This window comes from Clupea harengus, chromosome 7 (assembly GCF_900700415.2).
Source record: "Clupea harengus chromosome 7, Ch_v2.0.2, whole genome shotgun sequence".
Taxonomy (NCBI): domain Eukaryota; kingdom Metazoa; phylum Chordata; class Actinopteri; order Clupeiformes; family Clupeidae; genus Clupea; species Clupea harengus.
The window spans coordinates 15,270,295-15,291,866 of NC_045158.1; the positions used below are offsets into that span (position 1 = coordinate 15,270,295).

General features: G+C 44.6%; 1 protein-coding gene across 1 annotated transcript; it reads left to right on the plus strand.

Moving 5' to 3' along the window:
• Positions 1–359: 359 nt before the first annotated feature.
• Positions 360–19,970, plus strand: tmem161b (transmembrane protein 161B). The gene is made up of 12 exons (XM_012828690.2): positions 360–601; positions 7,016–7,119; positions 8,174–8,257; positions 9,859–9,956; positions 10,086–10,242; positions 12,260–12,411; positions 12,648–12,708; positions 12,922–13,062; positions 14,085–14,198; positions 14,641–14,815; positions 16,422–16,518; positions 16,928–19,970. The coding sequence occupies exons 1-12, from the start codon at positions 599–601 to the stop codon at positions 17,230–17,232; spliced, it is 1,491 nt and encodes a 496-aa protein (XP_012684144.2). The 5' UTR covers positions 360–598; the 3' UTR covers positions 17,233–19,970.
• Positions 19,971–21,572: the final 1,602 nt, after the last annotated feature.

A 21,572-nucleotide genomic window follows, 5' to 3' on the forward strand; every position in this document is an offset into this window, starting at 1 on the left:
GAAATCAATGCGTTTAAAAGTCTCATGTACCGTGTATAACAGTAACACCAATAATCGCTCGATTTGATACAGTTTGACAGCGCTCTGCTACACACGAAGGGTTAAACAACCCTCCGCCAGCTCTTTCAGCACTGCTTCCGGTGGACAGGTCCTTCTTCGGGTTTTAGGTGGCTATATATGTGCCTAGATAAAAGCTATATTTATTTAACAATAAATGTCTTTAACAGGCATAAGCCGATATAGTCTTAGATGTAAACCATTTAGAATATCAATCATTTTACTTTAAAAAAAATAGTTAACTTGGAAATATTAAAATACGCAACACTATACATTCGGCATACAAGCATATCTATGGTAAGCTATATTCCAAAAATCTTAGCGTGACCTCTACTGCGGTTGAAAACATTGGAGCTGGGGTTGGATCAGTGTACCACAGGCGATGTCAGGTGTATAGGGGCGTTATCTGTCTATCTTACAAATTATTCTTAAACATTACCAACGTCAGAAAGGCTTATGTGCGCCGTGCAGCTTGATCTCCGAGAAGGGGTGTTCAGTGAGTCAGTCGGCGTTGAATCCATTCCCGTTCTACTACATCAATATGGTGAGTGTCCCAAGCTAACATTTAGCAATTTTCGCTAACGTTAGCTAGATAGATTGGTGCATAGAATTGTGTTTCAGCTATCTTTCTGGATACCGTTAAGATCATTTAGCGGCATTTAAAAATTAGTTGATATTGCTGCTGGAGTAATGTGATGTCCAGTGTCTTGTTTGATGCACTCTGTCCACTGTACATGGTAAACCATGGCGTGGTAGATAACTGTACAGTTAGCTAACGTTAACGTGCAGGTGTCAATGTCGATTGCTAGGTGGCTAGCTGAGAGTATCTTAATGAACGCTACGTATGGTATAGGCCGGTACACAAGCAATCAATGCTGGATTTGGACAGTTATCGAAGTAAACATAGCAGTCATTTCTCTGATTTACAATTTGAGTGGGGTGTGACGTTCATAGGTACTGTTCTGTGTTTCATAAATGTAGCATAACTTAACTCGTTGCTCTCGGCTCAGGTAAAGGTGTGTAACGTTACCCCACCTGGCCAGGGGACATCAAGGGCTGTGTTTGACCTCAGCTTGTCCTCCAACTAGGGTCCTTAATACTTTGCTTGTAAGGTCATTTATTTTTCTTAATAAAACTTACCTAGCTCAGATTTTGTCCAGGCTGTAGTCTCACCTGACTTTAATGCAATATGCCTACATAATGAACACTGATGACTTCTGAATCAATTCTTGATTTGAGGTCTTATACGCTGAAAGTTTTTGCCCCTTCTCCTGCTAAAGTGATATCTCTATGTTCTAGGGTAAATCAGTTTGCCAGTTCTTCAAAATGTTAGGGCTCCATCACTTTGTCACATCAGGTTTGTAGGGAAATTCCCCAAGCTGTTCGAGTTTAGTCTGTCCTTAGCTCCTCTGTTTTATAAGAACACAATATAAATAAGAACATAATTGAAGATTGTGGAAGGGAAGTGATACCTTTGACAAGTTGTTGGTGGAGTTCATTTAGACATCTCTGCAATTTTGAAAATGAACCAGACCTCTTGATAGTTAAAACTTGAAGGTGAAGTCAAAACCCTACATAAAGGTTGAACTGTCTGGAATCAGCAACTAGGCTTACACATTTCAACATGGTTCAGCTTGACCAATCATGTATATATACATTTTTTGTTGTTTCTTAGAATGTTACCATGGTATATTGTCTGTTTGAAACGTTTGGCGTAGTATAGAGCCTCTGATTTCCCCCCCTTTTTCCATGTAGGCTATGTCATGCATAGATTGGCCTACAATAATCAGAATCGCCCATCTGTGTCTTAATTATGTGACTGCGTAAGCATCACATATTGTTTTTCTTACGTTTTATTATTCTTTTTATATTTCGTATTATTCCAGGCTATTTTAAAACCGTTTGAACTCCCACGGTTTTCACAATATCAATTCCATTGTAGCACTAACAGGTCTGTCCTAATTCTTTATAGGGTGTTTGTAGGCAGCTAATTGATGGGTCAGCTGGTTATTTTTGTTTGTTATGAAACATTGCTGCTTGTGTTGGTTTGTAGTCAGCAAATATGTAACACAATGTTACAAAGGCATTCGAATAACAGATGAGCTCTAAAGAGGTGAGTTTAAACACTTTATGATACTCTTTGAATGGGGTCACTTCAATGGGGTAGGGCTGAGTAGGTCACTCCACCACTAAGCTACTACAATGAAAAGAGTCTTAATTGCCATCTCTTGCTGTGGAGAGCAGGCAAAGACAACAGACATTCTGAGGATGGAAGTGTTTGAGTTCTTCTTAGATCTCTGTAAGGTGCATTGCACACAATGAAAGGAGACCATCAACTCATTTTGAACATTAACTGATTTTGAAGAGTGTGTGTCTGCCTCTGTGTGTGCCAGAATGTCAGTGGGTCATTGGTGCCCTGTGCCTTGTTAGATGATATTTGTTCCTCATCCAACAGGTGGTTGGAGAGTCAAACCTTTCTTGTAGTTATGTGTGTTCTTGTGTTAGCATTCACGTAATTCTATAGGTTACTGTAAGCAATGGCCGACGGCTGCTGCGGTCACAATCACATTTTCCTGGAGAAATGCATCTGTAGTGGTAATTGTCAGTGTTTTGGTAACAACAATGGCCAGGATCACAACAAAGCAATGTTTCTGAGAGACTGGATGGCCCAAACATGTAAAATGTTTACAGTAAATCTACAATGTAGGTAGAGGATGTTGACAGATCGATCACAGTGCTGTAGACAGTTGTTTACTCTGTTTTGTACCTGTTGTTTGTTGTCATCAAAACTTTTTTTTAAATTGCACTGGGTGATCCCTGACTTATGCATGCATCTTTACACCCCCCCAAACTATCACAGCTTTTGGTAAGGTAAGGCTGTCAGTTTCACTTACAGTACGATTGTCAGGTTTTATTAGCACACACGACACACTGGAACACACACGCACACGCACACGCAGGCCTGAGGTCGCGGTGGATTTATCTTCTGCCTTTTCCCATCCTGGACTGTCCCTCCTCCCCCCCAGGAGCAGTGGGCAGCTTGTAAGCGCCCGGGGACCGTCAAGTGAACTGTCCATCTTTGGTCAGGGATGGATATGTGTTGTTCTTCCCTTTTGGCTATCGGGGATTAACACATCAGCCCGCAGAAAGGTCTTACAGTTGCATTGTTTTAGCTATATCTTCAACTCTAGATGCATCAGATCCAGGTGTGTACTCTTCAGTGCATCCAGCACAGTTTGTATGGAAGGCCAGTGTGTGTGTGTGTGTGTGTGTGTGTGTGTGTGTGTGTGTGTTTGTGGTGTGTGTGTGTTTGTGTTTGTGGTGTGTGTGTTTGAGCTCTTAGCTGCTTGTTATCTGGGGAGGCCCCCCTCTGACCTCATCTGACCTCCATGGGTCTTGGGTCAGGAGGACGGAAGGAGATAAGCATGCCCATGCTGGTTCAATTTCCTCCGAGGCAGTGGGCTCTCCGGGGCCTAGTCGGTGTCCCTGGCCGGGATCCGTCAGGCCACACAGCCAGGTGCGTGTGGGTTTTCTTTTCCGCTTGACCTACATTTCCCCAGGGACACGTTAGGGGGAGAAATTCCATCTCGCCTGTTATACCCTGATACCAGACAGGTCACTTTGGCCAAGGTTTTTTGACTAGGAAATAAATTGGCCCAGAAATGGACCTCTGCCCTTGCAGTGCCTGTATTAAGTTTGAGTTGAAAGAGTGTATGCTTTACTTTTCTTAGTTCGCAGTGAGGGCTGAATGGCACCCATTTTCTCTTTTTTTTTCTCTCGTTTCTCTGGCTCTCTTTATATTATCCTTTTTCTTCTCACTCTCTTTATCTCCCCACCAAGCAACACTTTAAGATCACCACTCAGTGTTTGAAAAAAAATACCCCTCTCACGGAACCTAGCCTCAGTTCTCAGGTCAAAATCGAAGATCTGAATTGCTTTTCTTTTTTGGCTCAAATCTCTGCATCTCCTGACAGAACTCTGGGAGGAAAGTGCTACATCAGCACTGTGTGTGTGTGTGTGTGTGTGTGTGTGTGTGTGTGTGTGTGTGTGTGTGTGTGTGTGTGTGTGTGTGTGTGTGTGTGTGTGTGTGTGTGTGGCTCAGGGAACGCACATGGGGAGACCAAGGTAAAATTAGCTTATAAAAATGTAGGGTGGAGACACTGTAAAACAGTCACCCTTTTCGCACACATTCTCTCTGTGGCTTGTGTTTATGACCTTATTTCCTTGCTCTCGGTAACCATTTTCACTTCAGGTAATAAAGTCGGCTTCAGTTGTCTTACAGAGGTGGGCGACGGCTCTCCACCGCTTCTTTATGCATTATTCGAAGTGCCCGGGCAGGGTTGGATGCATGTGGAAATGTGTCTTAGCGGGGATTTGGTGTTTGCCGTTTTTTCTCAGAAGCAATAATGACAATGTTGGAATGGCAAGTCGACGCTATGAATTTCGATTACTAAAGGACCCTCTGAGGTACTGTCCATTCTTTTCTTCCCCTGTTAGTGTGTGGCTGTAGCTAGTGTGAAATAGAGTTGTCACAGGCAGTTTTGTTTTTTCACTGAGAAGGTGCTGCAGATACCGGTGACCTTGACGAGAGGACAAAGAAAAAACTAAAGCACTTAGTGTTGAGGGTGTATCATGAGATTAACAATATGTACTGTTCCCTGTGTTGTTATCAGAGTGTCTGGTGCTGGATGGAGTGTCAGCAAAGGGCATTCACAAGTTTGTGTTTCCATCGCAAAACCTTCAGCAATGGCTGCCATGCCTTACAAGTCTTTGCTTGAAATATGGATCTATGATATAGCGGTGAGCCAAAATTCAGACACCACAAGATCATTTCACTTATTGGAAGTTAGCCATTCTAAGCAGGACTCATGCCCACCTCGTAAGCAGCTTACATTGGGTGTAATACCCAGAATCCCCTGCTTGCTAGCATCCTAGTAGGTTTAGGGCTTTAGGATCCAATTTATAGCTATGGATCTTTTCTAAGTTAGCATTACTCTACCAGTAAGGAATTTAGCCTAACCACTTTTGTAGGCTTAGCTTGACAGTTTATAATGTCTGTTCAAAGCCTCCTCCCTTCTCAGAAGTAATCTTAGCTTATGTGCTTATTAGCTTTTTTAGCTGTCTAGACCACTGTACCGAAGTTTTTGTAGTTGGACTCTCAGGGCATCTTGGCCACAGGGGCTTGAGGAAGGGGCATTCATTCACAGGCCAAGAGTTACATGAGGTTTTCAAGGAGACTCCTGGTCATGTTTGTCTGTGCAGAATGGCAACGCCGGCGCCGTGGAATCATAGCCAACACCTCTGGAGAAATCCTGTCGAAGTCCACTTAAATTACTCTCAGATTGAGCTGCTCTGTTGTAAGTGGCTTACTGAGTGAAATGTAACTGAGCTGACAGTTTTCCAGTTACTCACAAGGGAACTAGTTTTGAATGCGTCCTTCAGGTCTTCGGCATGATATTTGTTCATATCATTAAGTGTGTGCAGCCGCATTCTTGCCTTTAAAAATAAAAAATGAAACCCCATAACATCCACTCCCATATAGGGCAGAGAGGGTGAACGTGTAGACTGTAGGATGTAAAGGTTTGAAGTATAGAAGGACCTCTGCAGTTTTTCAGCTGAGAAGCCAAAACCCAATTGGAATATTTCATCTGTAATGTCAGGCTAGCATTACTCTGCCCTCAAGGCATTCCTAGGTTGAGTCTTGATTTGTAGAGGAACATGTTGAATGCTATAACAATGCCTCACATAGAGACAAGGGAAACATAAAGGCATTTTGTTTGGAGAAACAAATTTAACCAAATGAGACATGCAACACGCTGGGAGAAAAAAAATGAAGAAGAAAAAAACGTGAAATGCTTTTCCTCCAACTTTACGCTGTTCAGTTTCAGACTGTGGAATGAAATGAACTGGCTGACCTTGTTAAATGAATAAATAATTGCATAGTTGATTTCTTCTCTGTAGCCTACAGAAAGTACACATCGAACCTCGAGTTCCGTGAAATACATTTTTGCTGTCTATCTAGCACCGCGTTTAGGGGAAATGATGTTCTGATTTGGTAAGGATATTCATATGCACCTAGTCACCTGCGCAGCACTCATGGTGACCTGCCTCAATTAGATGACAGTGTGATACAGGCAACAGTAAATCTGCCCTGTGTTGTCAGCTAGGCATGAAGTAATTACAGAGTTCATCAGTAATTTGGGTGTGAGTTCACTTTCTCTGCCTCTGTGCAGGACAAGCTTAGAGCAGCAACTGTGTGTTTGTCATATGGATTCTGGTAATGCTATGCACTCTCCCACGCAAATGCAAAGATGTAGATAATTGTCTTTGAAAAATTCAGTCCAGTTGCATAAGAAATTTACCTTGACGCTTTCCAACTCTCTAACATTCTCTTAACAAATGCTGTATTTTAGATAAGACTACCTGAAATGGCCATCTACTAGGCTTGGAAGTCTACCTTGCATGCTTCACTTTACACTCACAGAAGCACAGGCCTAGAGATACATTGCATAGCATTCTTCACAGTATTCAACACAGCATTTGACCACTAGGGTATTCCTGACTGGCACAGGATTAGGGAGTGTAATGGTAAGGTAACAGACAAGCTATTGCTACACTAGTACACACCTTCTATTCTTTCAGTAAGGGTCGATTTTGCTGTAGAATAAACAGTTAAGGGGAGAGAAAAGCTTTAAGGTCAGTTATTTTCCTATGTTGTCATGTAGCTAGTAAAGTGCATAGATTCCCTTGCCAGTTTTAACATTATATTAAGTTTGGTTGTAAAGTTGGAAAACAGCTATAGACCAAGTTGACCACTTGACAAGAGTGGTCCAGGTGAACTCATGTGAACTTTCTCGTGTGTGTGTGTGTGTGTGTGTGTGTGTGTGTGTGTGTGTGTGTGTGTGTGTGTGTGTGTGTGTGTGTGTGTGTGTGTGTGTGTGTGTGTGTGTCTCCACAGGGTGTGATCAGTGTGCAGCTGGTAGTTACCATGGTAATGGCCAGCGTGATCCAGAAGATCATACCACACTACTCCTTCGCAAGATGGCTCCTCTGCAGTGGCGGGTAAAGTACAGTGGTGTGACAGGTGTCTCACTTCCCTCTCTTACTTGACATTTCCTGTCCATTCACCTACTACATAATTTGCCGTTGGTTGGTTATAAAAAATTGTCTTGGACCATCACAGGAGTAATTGATTCACCCTGAAATAATTCACCTTATTCATTGTTTGCTGAGAGGAATTTTATTTCATTATTTATTTGTGGTCCAACCCCATAATCATTGGGGATGCGTCAGCGAGACCAAAGGGCTCATCAGATAGCGGAATAAGCCCCAGGAGGACTATAGGAGCTTGCTTCATTTCCTCTAATTAGGGCCATATGTGTTTTGAAGTAAACAGCTTCTTAATAATTCATCAGCGTTTCGTTTTTTCTTTTCTTTTTTTGTGAAAAATATATTTAAAAAAAAAAATTCCATGAGATACATTTTCATAAAACTTTTGGCTCAAGAAGAGAGCCTGCTAGCACATGGCTCCAGAGAGTTTGCTAATTATGTTTTTTTCCCCCCCTACCCCCTTCCAGTAATAAATAAATAAATAAACATGAAAAGCCAGCGAAAGAGGCACAGCCCTCTAAGGACGCCTGTGCGACAACATGGGTTTTCTAAACAGAGTTGAAGAGGTTGTGCTAAATGTTTGTCTTCAATCGCCTGCGAAAGGGGCGAAAAGCGCTCTCCTTTCAAGTCTCATCCGCAAGGGGCCCTGCTGCAAACCTTTCAGCAAACTACTTTTAGCTCCCGTACAAATCAGATTAAGGAGCTGAAGATGTGTTCTGTTCAGAGCCATTAAGCCATTGTGTAGGCTACATGTTTGTTGTGGAACATTTGAGTTTATTGGTTAACTGGGCGCACTAATCAATGTGGAAGAAGCTAATTGGATAATTAAGCTACTTCTCGAACACTCGGGTTATCTTGGGTGTTTGGCTACAAGGCACTTCGTAGTTCTGTCTGTTAATATTGATTTTGCTGTCTCTTTGCTGTCAGTATTGTTTCTGGTCATACACCTCTGTTTGTCTGAGTCCTTACTGTTTTTTTCTCTGGTCCTTCTCAATGCCATTTTCAGTCTGCGTTGGTACCAGCATCCCTCAGATGATGAGCTGCGAAGCCTCGCTGGAAAACTCCAAAAGGGAAAGAGCAAGAAAGACAGGTATTATTCTTCTGTCTCTCTCTTCTCTGTATGTGTGTGTGTGTGTGTGTGTGTGTGTGTGTGTGACTGAGTCTGAGAGACCGGTGTCGAGCCTTTCATCATATTCAAGTCATAGTATTGTGCACCTCAGGCCTGTGTTGACACCAGCTGTGAGGTGAAGTGCGTGAGTTTAAAAGGCCCACCTACGAGCCCGATTTGAATTGAGGATTCCAGGGGCCTCAGTTGTGCTAATGTTTCTTTGGAATATATAGTGGTGGCCCCATATAAATAACGGCATCAAAACTCCCATGCGATTCTCCAGACCCCTAAGCAAGGTGATGAACACCATCAACTCAGTTTTTAAAAATGTTGCATTTACATTGAAGCTGTGCTATTTTTTTCCAAGGAGATAAGTCTTCATCGTCATCATTTGATTATTGTGAAAGTAAGGCTTGAAGGTGTTGTTACGATCTTACCAACATATTTGCAAAACTTGTTTTTTCGTTGGCCAAATTCACACACAAAATACACACATTTCTGAACACGCCTGGGGGAGGATTATGTCCGTCACACATACACACTCTCCTTAGATGCGGTCAGGGCCAGCAGGACCTTAATCCCTTTAGAGAGAGAAAAAGGTGCTCCAGCGTCCTCGTGCACATCGCCCCTTGAGCCGCATCTACAATATGCTCACCTTTTGTTGTCCCACACAAATCTCAACCAGTCCTCCACCCCGCCTCCGGAACCACAGGAACTCTGCAGCCATTTTTTAGTCAGGTGCTGGGAGATGAAATGATTTAAAGCGCGTGGGTCCTATACTCTAACCCCCCCACACACACACAGGCTTCCAAACACTCCCCAGTCATGCAGTGCTATTGTGCAGCTGGGGGCCGGAGAACACAAGGCCCCTGTGCAAACATGGGGGCCCCAGAGTAGAGGAGCAGACAGCTGGCCTGGAGTCGTGCAGTGGAGGGAGCAAGCCTGGGACCCTCCACCCCTTTCACTCTTCTCCCTCCACCCTCTCCCTGTCCAGCCTCCACCAGACCCTGATCTGGTAGCTCATAAGGGGGAAGGCCCAATCCTCCCTGTGTCCCTGCGAGCCCCACTGCTCCCACTGCTCCCACTGCTCCCAGCATTCTACCCCTGCCCTCCAACACTTCACAAGCCAGCAGCCCACAAAACGGCAGGGGGAAGTATGTTTTATTTGAGTATTTGTATGGAATTATCTCTCCTTTTTTTCCCCCCTCCCTCTCCGTCCCCTACGCTCAGCATTTGAGATAATCCCCCCCCCCCCCCCCCCTAGTCGAAAAAAAAATGCAAACATTGTGACTTGGTTTCCCTTGGAAACAGTAAGGTTGCGGTTGAAAGGTGGGCCCCCACACTGTTGGCTCAGGCTCAGCCTGTCTGACAAAAGCACAAATAGTCAAACTGAAGGCCTCCTTAAATGATCAGTCAGTTGGTGTTTTTTTTGTCCGCTCTACTTTGTCTGCCATGCCTTTTGAGAAGAGAGTGGATTCAGAGTATATGTCCCACAGTTTATCTTCATCTGTCTCTAATGTTTTGTGAGGGTCTAGATACTTTGCTTCCTTGACCCATGGGTCTTTAACGTTCTTGCCTTTTAGGAAGCACAACGGGCACATAGACAACAGGCCTCTGACCATTCCCAAGGACATCGACCTCCAGCTGGAGACGAAATGCATTACCGAAGTAGACACGCTAGGTATGGAGGGTTCCGGGGGGGGGGGGGATTCTGTTCTCATGAGGTTTCTGCAAGCATGAATAAGTCTGAGGCACCTATTGGACATCAGTGTTGGTCCCTTGCTTAACATTCCTTCCTGCTTTTTTCCAGCACTTCATTATTTCCCAGAGTTCCAGTGGCTGGTGGACTTCACGGTGGCCGCCACAGTGGTTTACCTCATCACCGAGCTGTACTTCTGCGTGGCTGAAGCAAACGGAGAGATGAACATCAGCGTGGTGTGGTGCATGCTGGTCCTGGCCTTTGTCATGTATCCTTTTCATGTCAGGAAATCACTGCATCATGTCACACTGACTGCCATTTTTTTTTTTTTTTTCTTGCCGTCGCAATGAAGCCCAGCTTCAGAAAGTAATTTTGCCTTACTTGCGTAAGATTACCAAATGCAATTCCCACAGAATATAATGGAGGCATTCGTGCTCTTTTCATAGTTTTTCCCTGTTTTTTTTACCTCAAAAACCACACCACACAGCACTGTAAGAGGTCTCGGGGCTCTGAAGTCATGTGTCCAGCATCTAGTGATGTAAACAGACCGGGAACTGCGATGATGTGCACCTTTACTTCGTCGATTCCGCATGCCCGCCGCTCGAATGCCTCCTGTCAAATCACACACATTAACCTCGACACAGTCCAGAAGGATCAATCTCCCCTTCCGCAAACGTGACCGGCCTTCGAGGAGAGCAGTCAGTTTGCAGGGAGACGCGATTGCCTGCCGTGAGAGATTGGAGGCGCAATTTTTGCAGCCCGGCAGACTGATTTGCCAGCGGGAAAAAGAGCGATCAGGGAGGGAGGGCTGGGGGGGGGGGGGAGGGGTGTGAGGGAGAGCTTTGGAGGAGGATGAGATGAAGATGACTGAAGATGATGGTTGCATTGATAATACAGGAATTGTGTCTCAATTCTGTCTGGAGCCTCTACCAGGGCCATTGGCTGGCTGCGCTAGAAGGTCTTAATTGCTAACTGTGTCGTTGCTAGGAACAGCTAGATGAACCACTGCAAGTCAATTCATTGCCAACAGACATGCAATAATACTCAACATATGAAACATTACAAAAAAGAGGTGGAATATGATTGCAGGTGTTGTGGATACAGGGAGAGAGCCTTAGGGACACTACGGTTTTCTATCTTGAAGGTTACCCTCATTTTAGATTGTGTGTAAATGTTTACACCCAGCCTAAGTAAAAATGATGTTGTGCAGTGGTGGTGCAATGTTTCAGTAAGAACGTCACAACCAACTTGACTGACAATCAGTCTTAAGCCCTGTTTTTTTTTTGCCAAAAGCTTATGGAGAACTGTGTATGGGTCTCTTAAAATGGCGTTTTCAAAGATCAGCATTTAATTGAAACGGTTATTATGCCTTCACCCAGTTGTTTACAAAAATGTACTGTTGAGCAACCTGTCAATTCACAAACACTATATGCAGCAGCTTAAGAATAGAGTGAATAATTGATAAAAGAGCCTCTTTTGACCTCCAGAGTTGGGACCTTAGTCCCACCAATAATGTCTTGGTCTAAGAAAATTGAGTGAAAGAGTGCATAAGACTCATTGCCTGTTAATGATTGTCATTTGACAAAACCTCCCAGTATTGAATCACGCTTTGAAGCAACAAGTGCTGCTATTTTCCGCTTAAAAAGCCAGAGACAGAGCGCCACAATATCATCTAGGGAGGCGAAGTAATGGAATGCCCTGGTCTCCATGGTGATGTCTGCAATGTGTGGAAGTGTCGATGCAGAGACACACACACACACACACACACACACACACACACTCTCTCACACACACACACACACACACACACAGACACAAAATCCAGACGTATGGAAGCTAATCAAAGGTTGCCACTGTAAGGTGGCACTCCGTTCATCCGAAGCACAGCGCTAATCCGTTGATCATGAACAGAGCTGGGCTGAGTCACGCTGAGGGCTAGAACTCAGGAAGGGACTCATACGCACGTCTCTCGGTTTATCAGCGTGTGCTGAAGATGCAGTTCGGTTTCATGTTTGCTAATGAAACTCATAAACTACCCTTTTCTGGGGATTTGTCCTCACTGCTATGAAGGAGCAACATTTTAAGTCCACAAATTGTACATTAATGGCATTATCCTACTGACCATGTGGAAAGTAAAAATGACGGTGTGAAATTCTTCTTCTTATTATTATCATCATCCTCTGCCACAAGGCTTTTTGAAGGAATCCAGCCTTAGGCTGAAGCTCAGGGAAAGTGCTCTCGTCTCGTCTCTGGACAGTCAGTGGTCCTTAACTACAGTCCCTCAGAAAGATTCTCTTCTCCCTCACCGCCCATTACTTCAGGCTGGAGGAGGGGGGAGAACGCTCCCTCTGCATCACGTTTGCCTTCTTCTTCTTCGTCAAGGCCATGGCCATCCTCATCGTCACTGAGAACTACCTGGAGTTTGGCCTGGAGAGCGGTGAGTGGGGATGGATGAAAAACGAGTTGGGTGTCTGTCAAGTCATGGTGGTTGTTGGTTTGACTTCATACTTCTATTCACTTCTTCAATTTTTGGGAATAAAAACATAAATGATATTAATAATTTTTTTTTGTTGGTTTTGCAATCCTATAAGTATACTTCATCTTTGAATAAATCTCTATAAGTATGCTTTCTCTTTGAATAAATCCCTTATCTGTTTTTCCCTCTCATTATAGGGTTCGCTAATTTCTCTGAAAGTGCTGTGCAGTTTCTCGAGAATCAAGGGCTTCAGTCGCAGTAAGTGTTTGAGGTCTGTGTGTGTGTGAAAGATTGAGGGAGGGAGGAAGGGTGTGTGTGAAGGGGGTGGGGGGGGCTGGATGATGGGACTTGTAGAGGCGAGAGGAATGTTTAATGTATATTTAATGCTAACATTACAGGGCCTTTGTGTGATGCTGTATAGCCTCCCCACTGTTAAGCAGCGCCTGCTCTTTCTGCTCTTGTTGTCGCCAGGGGCCCCATATCCAAGCTAACCTTCAAGCTGATCCTGGCTCTCCTCTGCTCCCTGACTGGAGCGTTCCTGACCTTTCCAGGCCTGCGATTGGCTCAGATGCATCTGGATGCCCTCACCCTGACCACAGGCAGAGTGACGCAGTGAGTCCCCGTCCCCCCCCGCCAGTCTGTTTGTGCACTGAAAAGCAGTTTTATTTCTGAACACATGCGCGCGCACCCACACTTTTAAAGCACGAGGAAGATGTACCAGTCTCTTTACTCTATCCACATCCTTCGGTTTTGAAACCTATCCAAAGTGTTTTTGGGTTATGCTCTTGTGGATGTACATCGCAAAGTCACCTGCTCCCCCAGCATCCACACACACACACACACACACACACACACACACACACACACACACACACACACACACACACACACACACATTGAAGCGTGCCTTGCAGTCCTATAGTGCTGCTCGGAGCTGCAGATGAGTATTATTTCAGCTGGGACGCGTCTCTTATTTCAGCCCACGTCAGAGCCAGAGGCTTGGGCCACTAGGTGGTCGTGGGCTCAAAATTACAGTCAGTCTGCCTGCGGAAGGAGTTTGAGTGTGTGTGTGTGTGTGTGTGCGCGTGTGTTTGGGGGGAGCTAGGGGGTGGCTATCACATAGTGTCGGCAGGGGGTGGCTATAATATAGGGTCGGCAGGGGGCGGCTATCATATAGGGTCAGCGAACCATATTGCAGTAGCCCAGCTAATCCACTTTGCTCTCAGCACCTCCATGACTGCTCCCGTTTTGGTTTGGAGCTTACAGTAACCCTGCGGCATCGCTTGGATTACCTACACCAGTGGCCAACCCTCCTAGCACAGCCTTGCTCGTCCCCACATTGCCCTTCACTACTTGTTTTTCCTTTTTTTTTTTTTTTTTTTACCACTCTTTATATTTATCTCTTTCTCTCTCACTCTCTTTCTTAAAACCAGTTGTAACATTTTTTTTTTCTTCTGCCCCATGAAATTCCCAAGCAAGTGTTTGCCTCCGTACTCTTCAGATATTCCAGCTGTCCATAAAGAACACTGAACACTGTTGACATGTTGTGTTGACACTGTGTGTGTGTGTGTGTGTGTGTGTGTGTGTGTGTGTGTGTGTGTGTGTGTGTGTGTGTGCGCCTCTCTGTCTCACAGGACTTTGTTGCACATCAACTTCCTGGCCCCACTGATAATGGTTCTGCTGTGGGTGAAGCCTTTAACGAAGGACTACATAATGAACCCCACTCTAGGGAAGGAGAGTGTGCCTTTGTGAGTGATCTCCACCCACCCACGCTCCACTCTGCTCGCTCTGTTTCCAGTAGTGCTTCACCCCATCTCTTTCTCTCTCTCTCTCTCTCTCTCTCTCTCTCTCTCTCTCTCTCTCTCTCTCTCTGTCTCTGTCTCTGTCTCTGTCTCTCTTTCTCTCTCTCTCTCTCTCGCTTCACCCCATCTCACGCTGGCTCTCTGTCTTTCTTTTCTCTTTCTTTTTACCCTGATCTCTCTCTCTCCAACTCCCCTCTCTCTCCCCTACTTTCCAACCTTCTCTTTGCCTCTCTCTCTCTCTCTCTCTCTCTCTCCCCTTTCTTTCTTCATGACTTTCCACCCCCCTACTTATGTATCTCTGTTCCTCCCTTCCATTCTCTCTCCCTCTTCCTCCATCCCTCTAACATCCCTCTCTCTCCCTTTGTGTCCCTTCTCTCCCTCTTTTCAGGATGACTGAGCGGACGTTTGACACGCTGCGTCTGTGGGCCATCCTGCTGCTGTGCGCTCTGCGGCTGGCCATGATGCGCCACCACCTGCAGGCCTACCTCAACCTGGCCAATAAGGCCGTGGAGCAGATGAAGAAGGAGGCCGGCCGCATCAGCACCGTCGACCTGCAGAAGATGGTGAGGGGGTGTTGGCTGTGGCTTGTGACCACACCTGGGACTACACTCTCCCTCTTTTGGGGTGGGCAGACACCTAGGGTGGGAAAATAGCTGTTTTCACACTCTGTCTACTTTGCTGCTCCGAACTAGAGTGTGATTGTTCCTCCCTCCCCCTGCCCCTACTCGATTATTTACGCGTGACGTTATTGGGTTGCAAACACTGGTCTGTTTAGGTCAACATGTAAGCAACGTGCATTCTTTTTTTTTTTTTTTTACGCTAGGCAACGACTCAAAGTAAAGGTTGTTTTTCTACATCTTTTTGTCAATTTGGTCATTTTCGCTCTGCCATAAATGATGCGAGCTTCTCGGATAAGAAGGGTTTTTTGCGGAGACAGATGGCAATGCAAGATGAATTTGAAGCTTTGCTTACAGAGCATACATTCATACCCTCAAGCAGGAACTGTCACGTAGCTGTCATCCAGCCCTCTTTTTTTGAAGCGTTTTAGAAAATTGCATGTTGCATTTAACTGTGATTTATTTATTGTGTCATCAGTAGTGTTTACTTCCTGGTTCTAGATCGAATAGCTTTCACACCAAATACGAACCGCACTGGAGTTCAGGTGAACTGTAACCTCAGGCCTCCGTTTTCTGGAGGACACTGGTACGGCCCCTTGGTGCACCCAAGAGTTTGGAAAATGGCGTTCACATCAACAAACCAAACCAAACTGAAGACTCAAGCAGACCCTGGTCCGCACCAAAAGCTCCATGTGACACGTGACACTTTATCCCCGCATACATTCTCCTAATTCTTTATATGCCATTGAAAAATGGCCCTTTTTATTATTTTGAGACTTGGTATTAGGGTCTTGCATGGAGGAGATGTGAATGGGAGAAGGTCAAAGTTCAGCGAAGCGGAGTTGAGGAAGATTAATTTGGCAGGAGATGGACAAAATGCTTTCATTCATTCATGTTACCAGTTTTCTTTTTTTTGTGTATCCTCTTACATGTGGCCTTTTCCGAGGGGCACTAGGGCCAGTTAGGTGCGCTCAAATGCAGCCGCGTCCGCCTCGAGCCTACTTTGTGGACAGATGTGCTAACGCCAAGTAAAAAGAAACATGTTGGCGCTGAAAAGGGGAAATGGGGAGTATTGTTGCGCCCCCCTTCTTGCTTTCAACCTCTCCGAGCCATATCAGGGAAATGAGCCGCCATTTGGGCTTAGTGGTGCCTCAGTAGAGATCAAAACCTCCCCTCCACCCCCCACACCACCTCCCCCAATCATCTGCACCCCATTCCTCTCCTGAGCAGGCGGTGGAGAAGAGGAGGCCGTTTGATGTGCCAAGTCCTAAGTGAGACTCTCAAATGGATGCTCCTCTGCCCTGATAGCCAGACTGTCTGAATGCCTACTTTCTGTTCCGTGAAACTCTTCACTCTCTCTCTCTCCCCCTCTCTCCTGCTCTCCCAAAAATGCCTCTCTCTCTTTTTCTCCCTCGCTGTCTCATGGTTTTTTTTAAGAGTCCATTTTAGTATAATTTCTGGACATCTTCATATTTTTTTTCCATATACCACCTTCTGTGTTTTTCAACTCTCTCTCATGTAACTGTTTGGACGGTCTGTGTTGTGCTTGCAGGTGGCCCGGGTCTTTTACTACCTATGTGTTATTGCACTCCAGTACATGGCACCTTTGGTGATGCTGCTGCACACAACCTTGCTGCTAAAAACTTTAGGTAAGCCGCTTTAAAGGGATTCACTTACTTACTTGATTGATTGATTGATTGATTTATTGATTGCCCTCACCGCGGCTCAAAGGCCTTCAACCTGCAACACCAAGCAGTTGACCAACCAACCTGGCACTTCGACTCAAGTCCTGAGTGGTCTTCTCTGCAGGATCATTGCAGGATGAAAGTGTCTGGATCAATAAATCTTAGTGACTGTAGTGAAGACTGTTTTCTTTTATCGTGTGCACGTGTGCGTGTGTGCGTGCGTGTGTGTGTGTGTGTGTGTGTGTGTGTGTGTGTGTGTGTGTGTGTGTGTGTGTGTGTGTGTGTGTTGTCTCTTGGTCTAAAAAAAAAAGAAGCTTTATTGGCATGGTTATGGTCAGTGTTTTCTACATGAAGTCTCTCGCTCTGTCTCCAGGCGGTCACTCGTGGGGAGTGTACCCTGAGGAGGATCTCTGCGCTCTGCATGTGAGCTCCGAGGCCGCCGCCACCGCGGATGGAGGGGCAGGAGCACTGGCAGCTGCAGCCACAGAGGCCAAAGCAGGGGCCGCGGCCGCGCCGGCCGTGGCCCAACTGTCTATGGCCCTGGGTGGCCTGCGGACAGTCTTTAGCCCCCTCCTCTTCTCTGGCCTGCTCTCCTTCTTCACCTGGTGGATCGCCGCCTGCCTCTTCTCCACCTCCATCTTCGGCATCTTCTACCACCAGTACCTGATGGCTGCGTAGCCGAGCCGATCGGACCGCACCGCAACCCGGAAGCCCCCGGGGCGGGGCGGGGGAGGGCTGAGGACCCCGACCTCGAGGACTCAGGGCTCAGGACTCGCCCTGTTCTCCTCCCTGCACGTCATCATATCAGCAGAGCTCCTGATGTGCTTCCTCCACAGATGACTTCTTTTCTGTTTTTATCACATTTGACTGGGACACCACAGGTCACGGGGAGCAGGACCTGCTAATGTTAATGGAAATATTGTCATCAATAATAATAATAATAATAATAATAATTATAATTGAAATAATACATGACATCAGTAATAATTGTTAAGGAGTGCAGAAGGACTGTGGGGGGCTCAAGCGGGGGGGGGGGGACGGAACTGAAGTTTAGGGCTGATGTTCCAGGGAAGTGCATGAGGGAGACACTTTTGGCAGGAGGGGTGGGGAGAAGGGGGAGGCCCACATTGGCATTGCCTCATATAGATATTTATATTGTTTTTAAAGGACAATGGAGAGTTTTTAAATTGGTATGTTTTTTTGTTTGTTTAGATTTTTTTAATTCGTTTTTGTCCATTGTAGTTACCAGTGAAGATTGTTCATGGAATGAAGAGATGAGCGTCTCCTACAGGTCACGTTCATTGGCTGTACCCCTTGGGTTTGACTCAGGGGAGGCTTGTGTTGAAGTGAGTGAGTTAGTGAGTGAGTGTGTGTGTGTCTGGGTGTTGGGTGGGCGTGTGTGTGTGTTGACATTCTTTGACTGAGACCTAATTTGCCTTTTGTTTATGAGCATCTGTTTATGTTCAAGCTAAGTTTGTATGTGTGTGTGTGTGTGTGGGTGTACTCCCCCATGCCTGCTGCTGCCGGCGTGTGTGTGTGTGTGTGAGTGCGTGCGTGCGTGTGAGTTTGTGTGTGTATGTGTGTGAGTCGCTGTGAAAGTAAGTCAGAGTTTGTATGCCCTCGGGCTGCAGATAACTCCTGCTGTGTTCTGGGGGATGAGCATTCAAAAGGGCATTTTGATCAATGAAATTGGCATGTAGAGCTGCACTGCAAAGCACTGTTGAGGAGTTTCTTCTTTTTTCTTTTTTCTTTTTCCCCCCCGTCTGTCATCCACACCATTCGCCCTCCAACAACCGACAAACATTTCCGCTCTGAATTCAGGGTCCTTGAGGGGCCTGGGAGCCCACCGAGTGCATTCTGTGTGTCATGTCATTTTTTAAAATGTTTTATTATCATTATTACTTTTAAGTCTGTGGATTAAATCAGGAGGTTTTTTATTTAGTTTTGCCATCCTAGCACGATGGTTTTTTTTTTTCATTTGAAGGTGCCAATAGAATCCCCTGGGGAGGGGGGTGGGGGGCATGGAACCCTACAGTCTCAGTCACCGGATGAGAAGATGAGGACTTTTGGGCAGTTCAGAGACTGTGTGTGTGTGTGTGTGTGTGTGTGTGTGTGTGTGTGTGTGTGTGTCTTTATACAGGCACGTGTCTTCATTTCATGCAAGAAGCTCTGACTGGGTCTCATACAGTGTACTGCATTTCCGTTGAACCATCACATGTAAAGTAGGCCGAACAGTTATGTTACAATCATATCGAATGACTGACGTAGTGTGTCTTATTTTGTTTGTTGTTTTTAGCTGAAATTTGTATGTATTTTAACTCTTCATTTGAAAGGGTTGGGAAAGTCTTATCCTCACTCTGTTTGAAAGAGCAGAGAGGAAGCACACTATGAATGTAATGATCCTGCCTAGTTTTTTTTTTTTTTTATGATTCTAACTAATGATTTCACATATGAACAAATTGAATTATGCAGATATGGGCAACCTATAACCTGAAAACATCCATTTGACCGCGATGACCGGTTCCGCCAGTTCAACTGGACTTCTGTCAGCTCCATCAATGGATTTGCTTAATGTCAGGCAAATATTTTGTTGCGCATAACACAATGTAGACTGGTTTATTCCGATTTGTTCGTCCTTTGCAGAGTATAGGAACTCACTTAGCAAGTGAAATGGAGACTGAGAAGATTGTGGAGGATGGTGTCAGTATTGCAAGGAGACACTGGTCTGCAGTAGGCCTCAGGCCTATTGGGATTCACGTGGTCCCAGTTCAGTATTTGGGGTCAGCTGGTCTGCAAATGCATTGTGGGAATTTCCTCTGTGTTTTGCGCAGAATCTGACAGCCTTCGCCACGTCCAGGCCTGTTCCGTTTGGCCTGGCGACATCTCGGCACACGGTGTTCTCTGACAAATGTTCTCTCTCTCTCTCTCTCTCTCTCTCTCTCTCTCTCTCTTTTTGCCTGTCTCCGTGGTGACGCGAACAACTGTTTTTGGAAAGATCAGGTCGTCACAGTATTCTGTTAATCGCACTAATCTCAACCCCTTCCAAGAAAAATGTATGAATGTCCTTATTTTAAAATTGATTTTAAATTTGTTATAAACAGTTGCGCCTGTATACATTTCTAACCCTAATGCCAAATAATATTTTGAAACGGTGTCTTTTGTTCAGCCATTTTGTTTTTATTATTTCCATTTTTTTTTGCTTACTGAATCAATCAAAGACAAATCAGCTGTACATTGGAATATTTCGATTTTTCCGGGGAAACTTTTACAATCCATCTGCCTACATGGCTTTGTCTGTCTTACTTGAGTGGTATGTTTGTTTGTTTTTTTTAAGTATTGATATTTCTCTCTGTATTTATTATGTTTCTCTCTGTTTAGTTTGTTTTAATAAATGAGTCTTATGGGAAAAAAATTGACCCATCTTTTCAGTGCAGTTTCATTTTAACGAGGGTGCTTCACTAAGATGACATTTGACTTATGTCAGAAGTGTCAGTTACTTAGACACACATACCTATAAATACAGGAGTTTGTTTCTCTGTGACAGACAACTCATCTGTGGTCTGGTTTCAGAACATTTACAGAATCACAGAAAACACAATTCTGAAATTAAGAGCCAATGCACAAGTGAAGTATGCTGAGAAATTAACATCTGCGTTAAATCACCAAAATTTAAAGGGTATTTGCAGATCTGGCTTTGTCTTCATGTTTATCTACATCGAAATCCTGTTGGACGTAAAGATCAGAATACACTGCCCTCTGGTGTATAAAACTGTAATGGCACCCACTGAATGGGGGACCATGGAAAGGTTCACTCACTGCTCTGTTGGTTCAAACAGCAGTGCTAAAATAGCAGAATTTTATCAATTAATTATGTGAATTTTTATAGTTCAGTTTGATGACTCTTATTGAATATATTTTCGATTAATTCATTTTTTTTTAGGCTAATTCTGAATGACTAATATTAGTAACTTCTGATATGAGTGTTGTGTGTCAAGGATTTATTCTACTCATGCATTCATGAAGGAAAAAGCATTTGCTCTCCAGATCTCCGTCTCCCGTACACAGACAAACACTGACCACCACAGTATTAATGAGTAGTGGAGTATTTAATGGAGTAATAAAGTAATACATTTTTTTTCAACAGCTAATGTGACAAAATATTTGAAGTAAACAAAATGGCTTCTAAAAGAGGAATACAAAATAATGCATTTCCTTACTAATGCATTTACCCTAGGGTGTACCAGTGGTGGAAGAAAACCAATTATTCCACCTTTTAACACTCCATGTTTTTTGTTGTTGTTGTTGTTGTTGTTGATTACCCGGGTACAAGATGTTCCTTTTGTCAGTGCATTAGCTGGGCAGTCTATGAACCTCCGTCACCTCCCGTCCCTTGGCCCTCACAGGGCCACTTGTTCGAGCCATGGCCGGCTTTGGGGAGCACAGGTCATTATCAGTCAATAGGACATCCCCTGGGACACACACCCGTGGTCAGCAGGATTCCTGCAGTGGAGCGGCAAAGAGCAGTGTGTGTGCATGCGTGCGTATGTGTCTCTGTCTTTTTTTCTCTCGTTCTCTCTGTTTTCTCTCGCTCTCTCTGTGTATGTGTATTTCAGCAGGTGATAATACATTAATAAATAAAAAAAATGAGGCCAGTACTTTTTTTTATTTCAAGATATGTTAAAAAATAGCAAATTCAAAAAGTAGAGTGCACGTATTTAATCAGAATCAATTTTGCATCTTAAGGAAAAAAAATTGAAAAAAACAACATAAAAGCAAGAATGTGAACAGAAAAGGACAAATCACTCTTGAAGGTTTTTTTTCATTCCTTTTAAGGAAAAAAACACTGTTATTTGTGAGCGGGGAATGACTATTAAGTCTAAAAGGCAGCCTTCACAATGCATTCATCCCTCTCAATGCATGGCTGTAAATTATGCCATTATCTCTGGAGATGTGAGGGGTGGGGTGAAAATAGAGACAGAGAGAGGGACAGATAGAGAAAAAGAAAGAGAGAGAGAGAG

Bases quoted from the DNA above. Each gene is read 5' to 3' on its own strand.
- tmem161b (XM_012828690.2), top strand. The intron at 7,120-8,173 runs GTAAAGTACAGT...TGCCATTTTCAG, and splicing joins TGGCTCCTCTGCAGTGGCGG to TCTGCGTTGGTACCAGCATC. The intron at 16,519-16,927 runs GTAAGCCGCTTT...CTCTGTCTCCAG, and splicing joins CTTGCTGCTAAAAACTTTAG to GCGGTCACTCGTGGGGAGTG.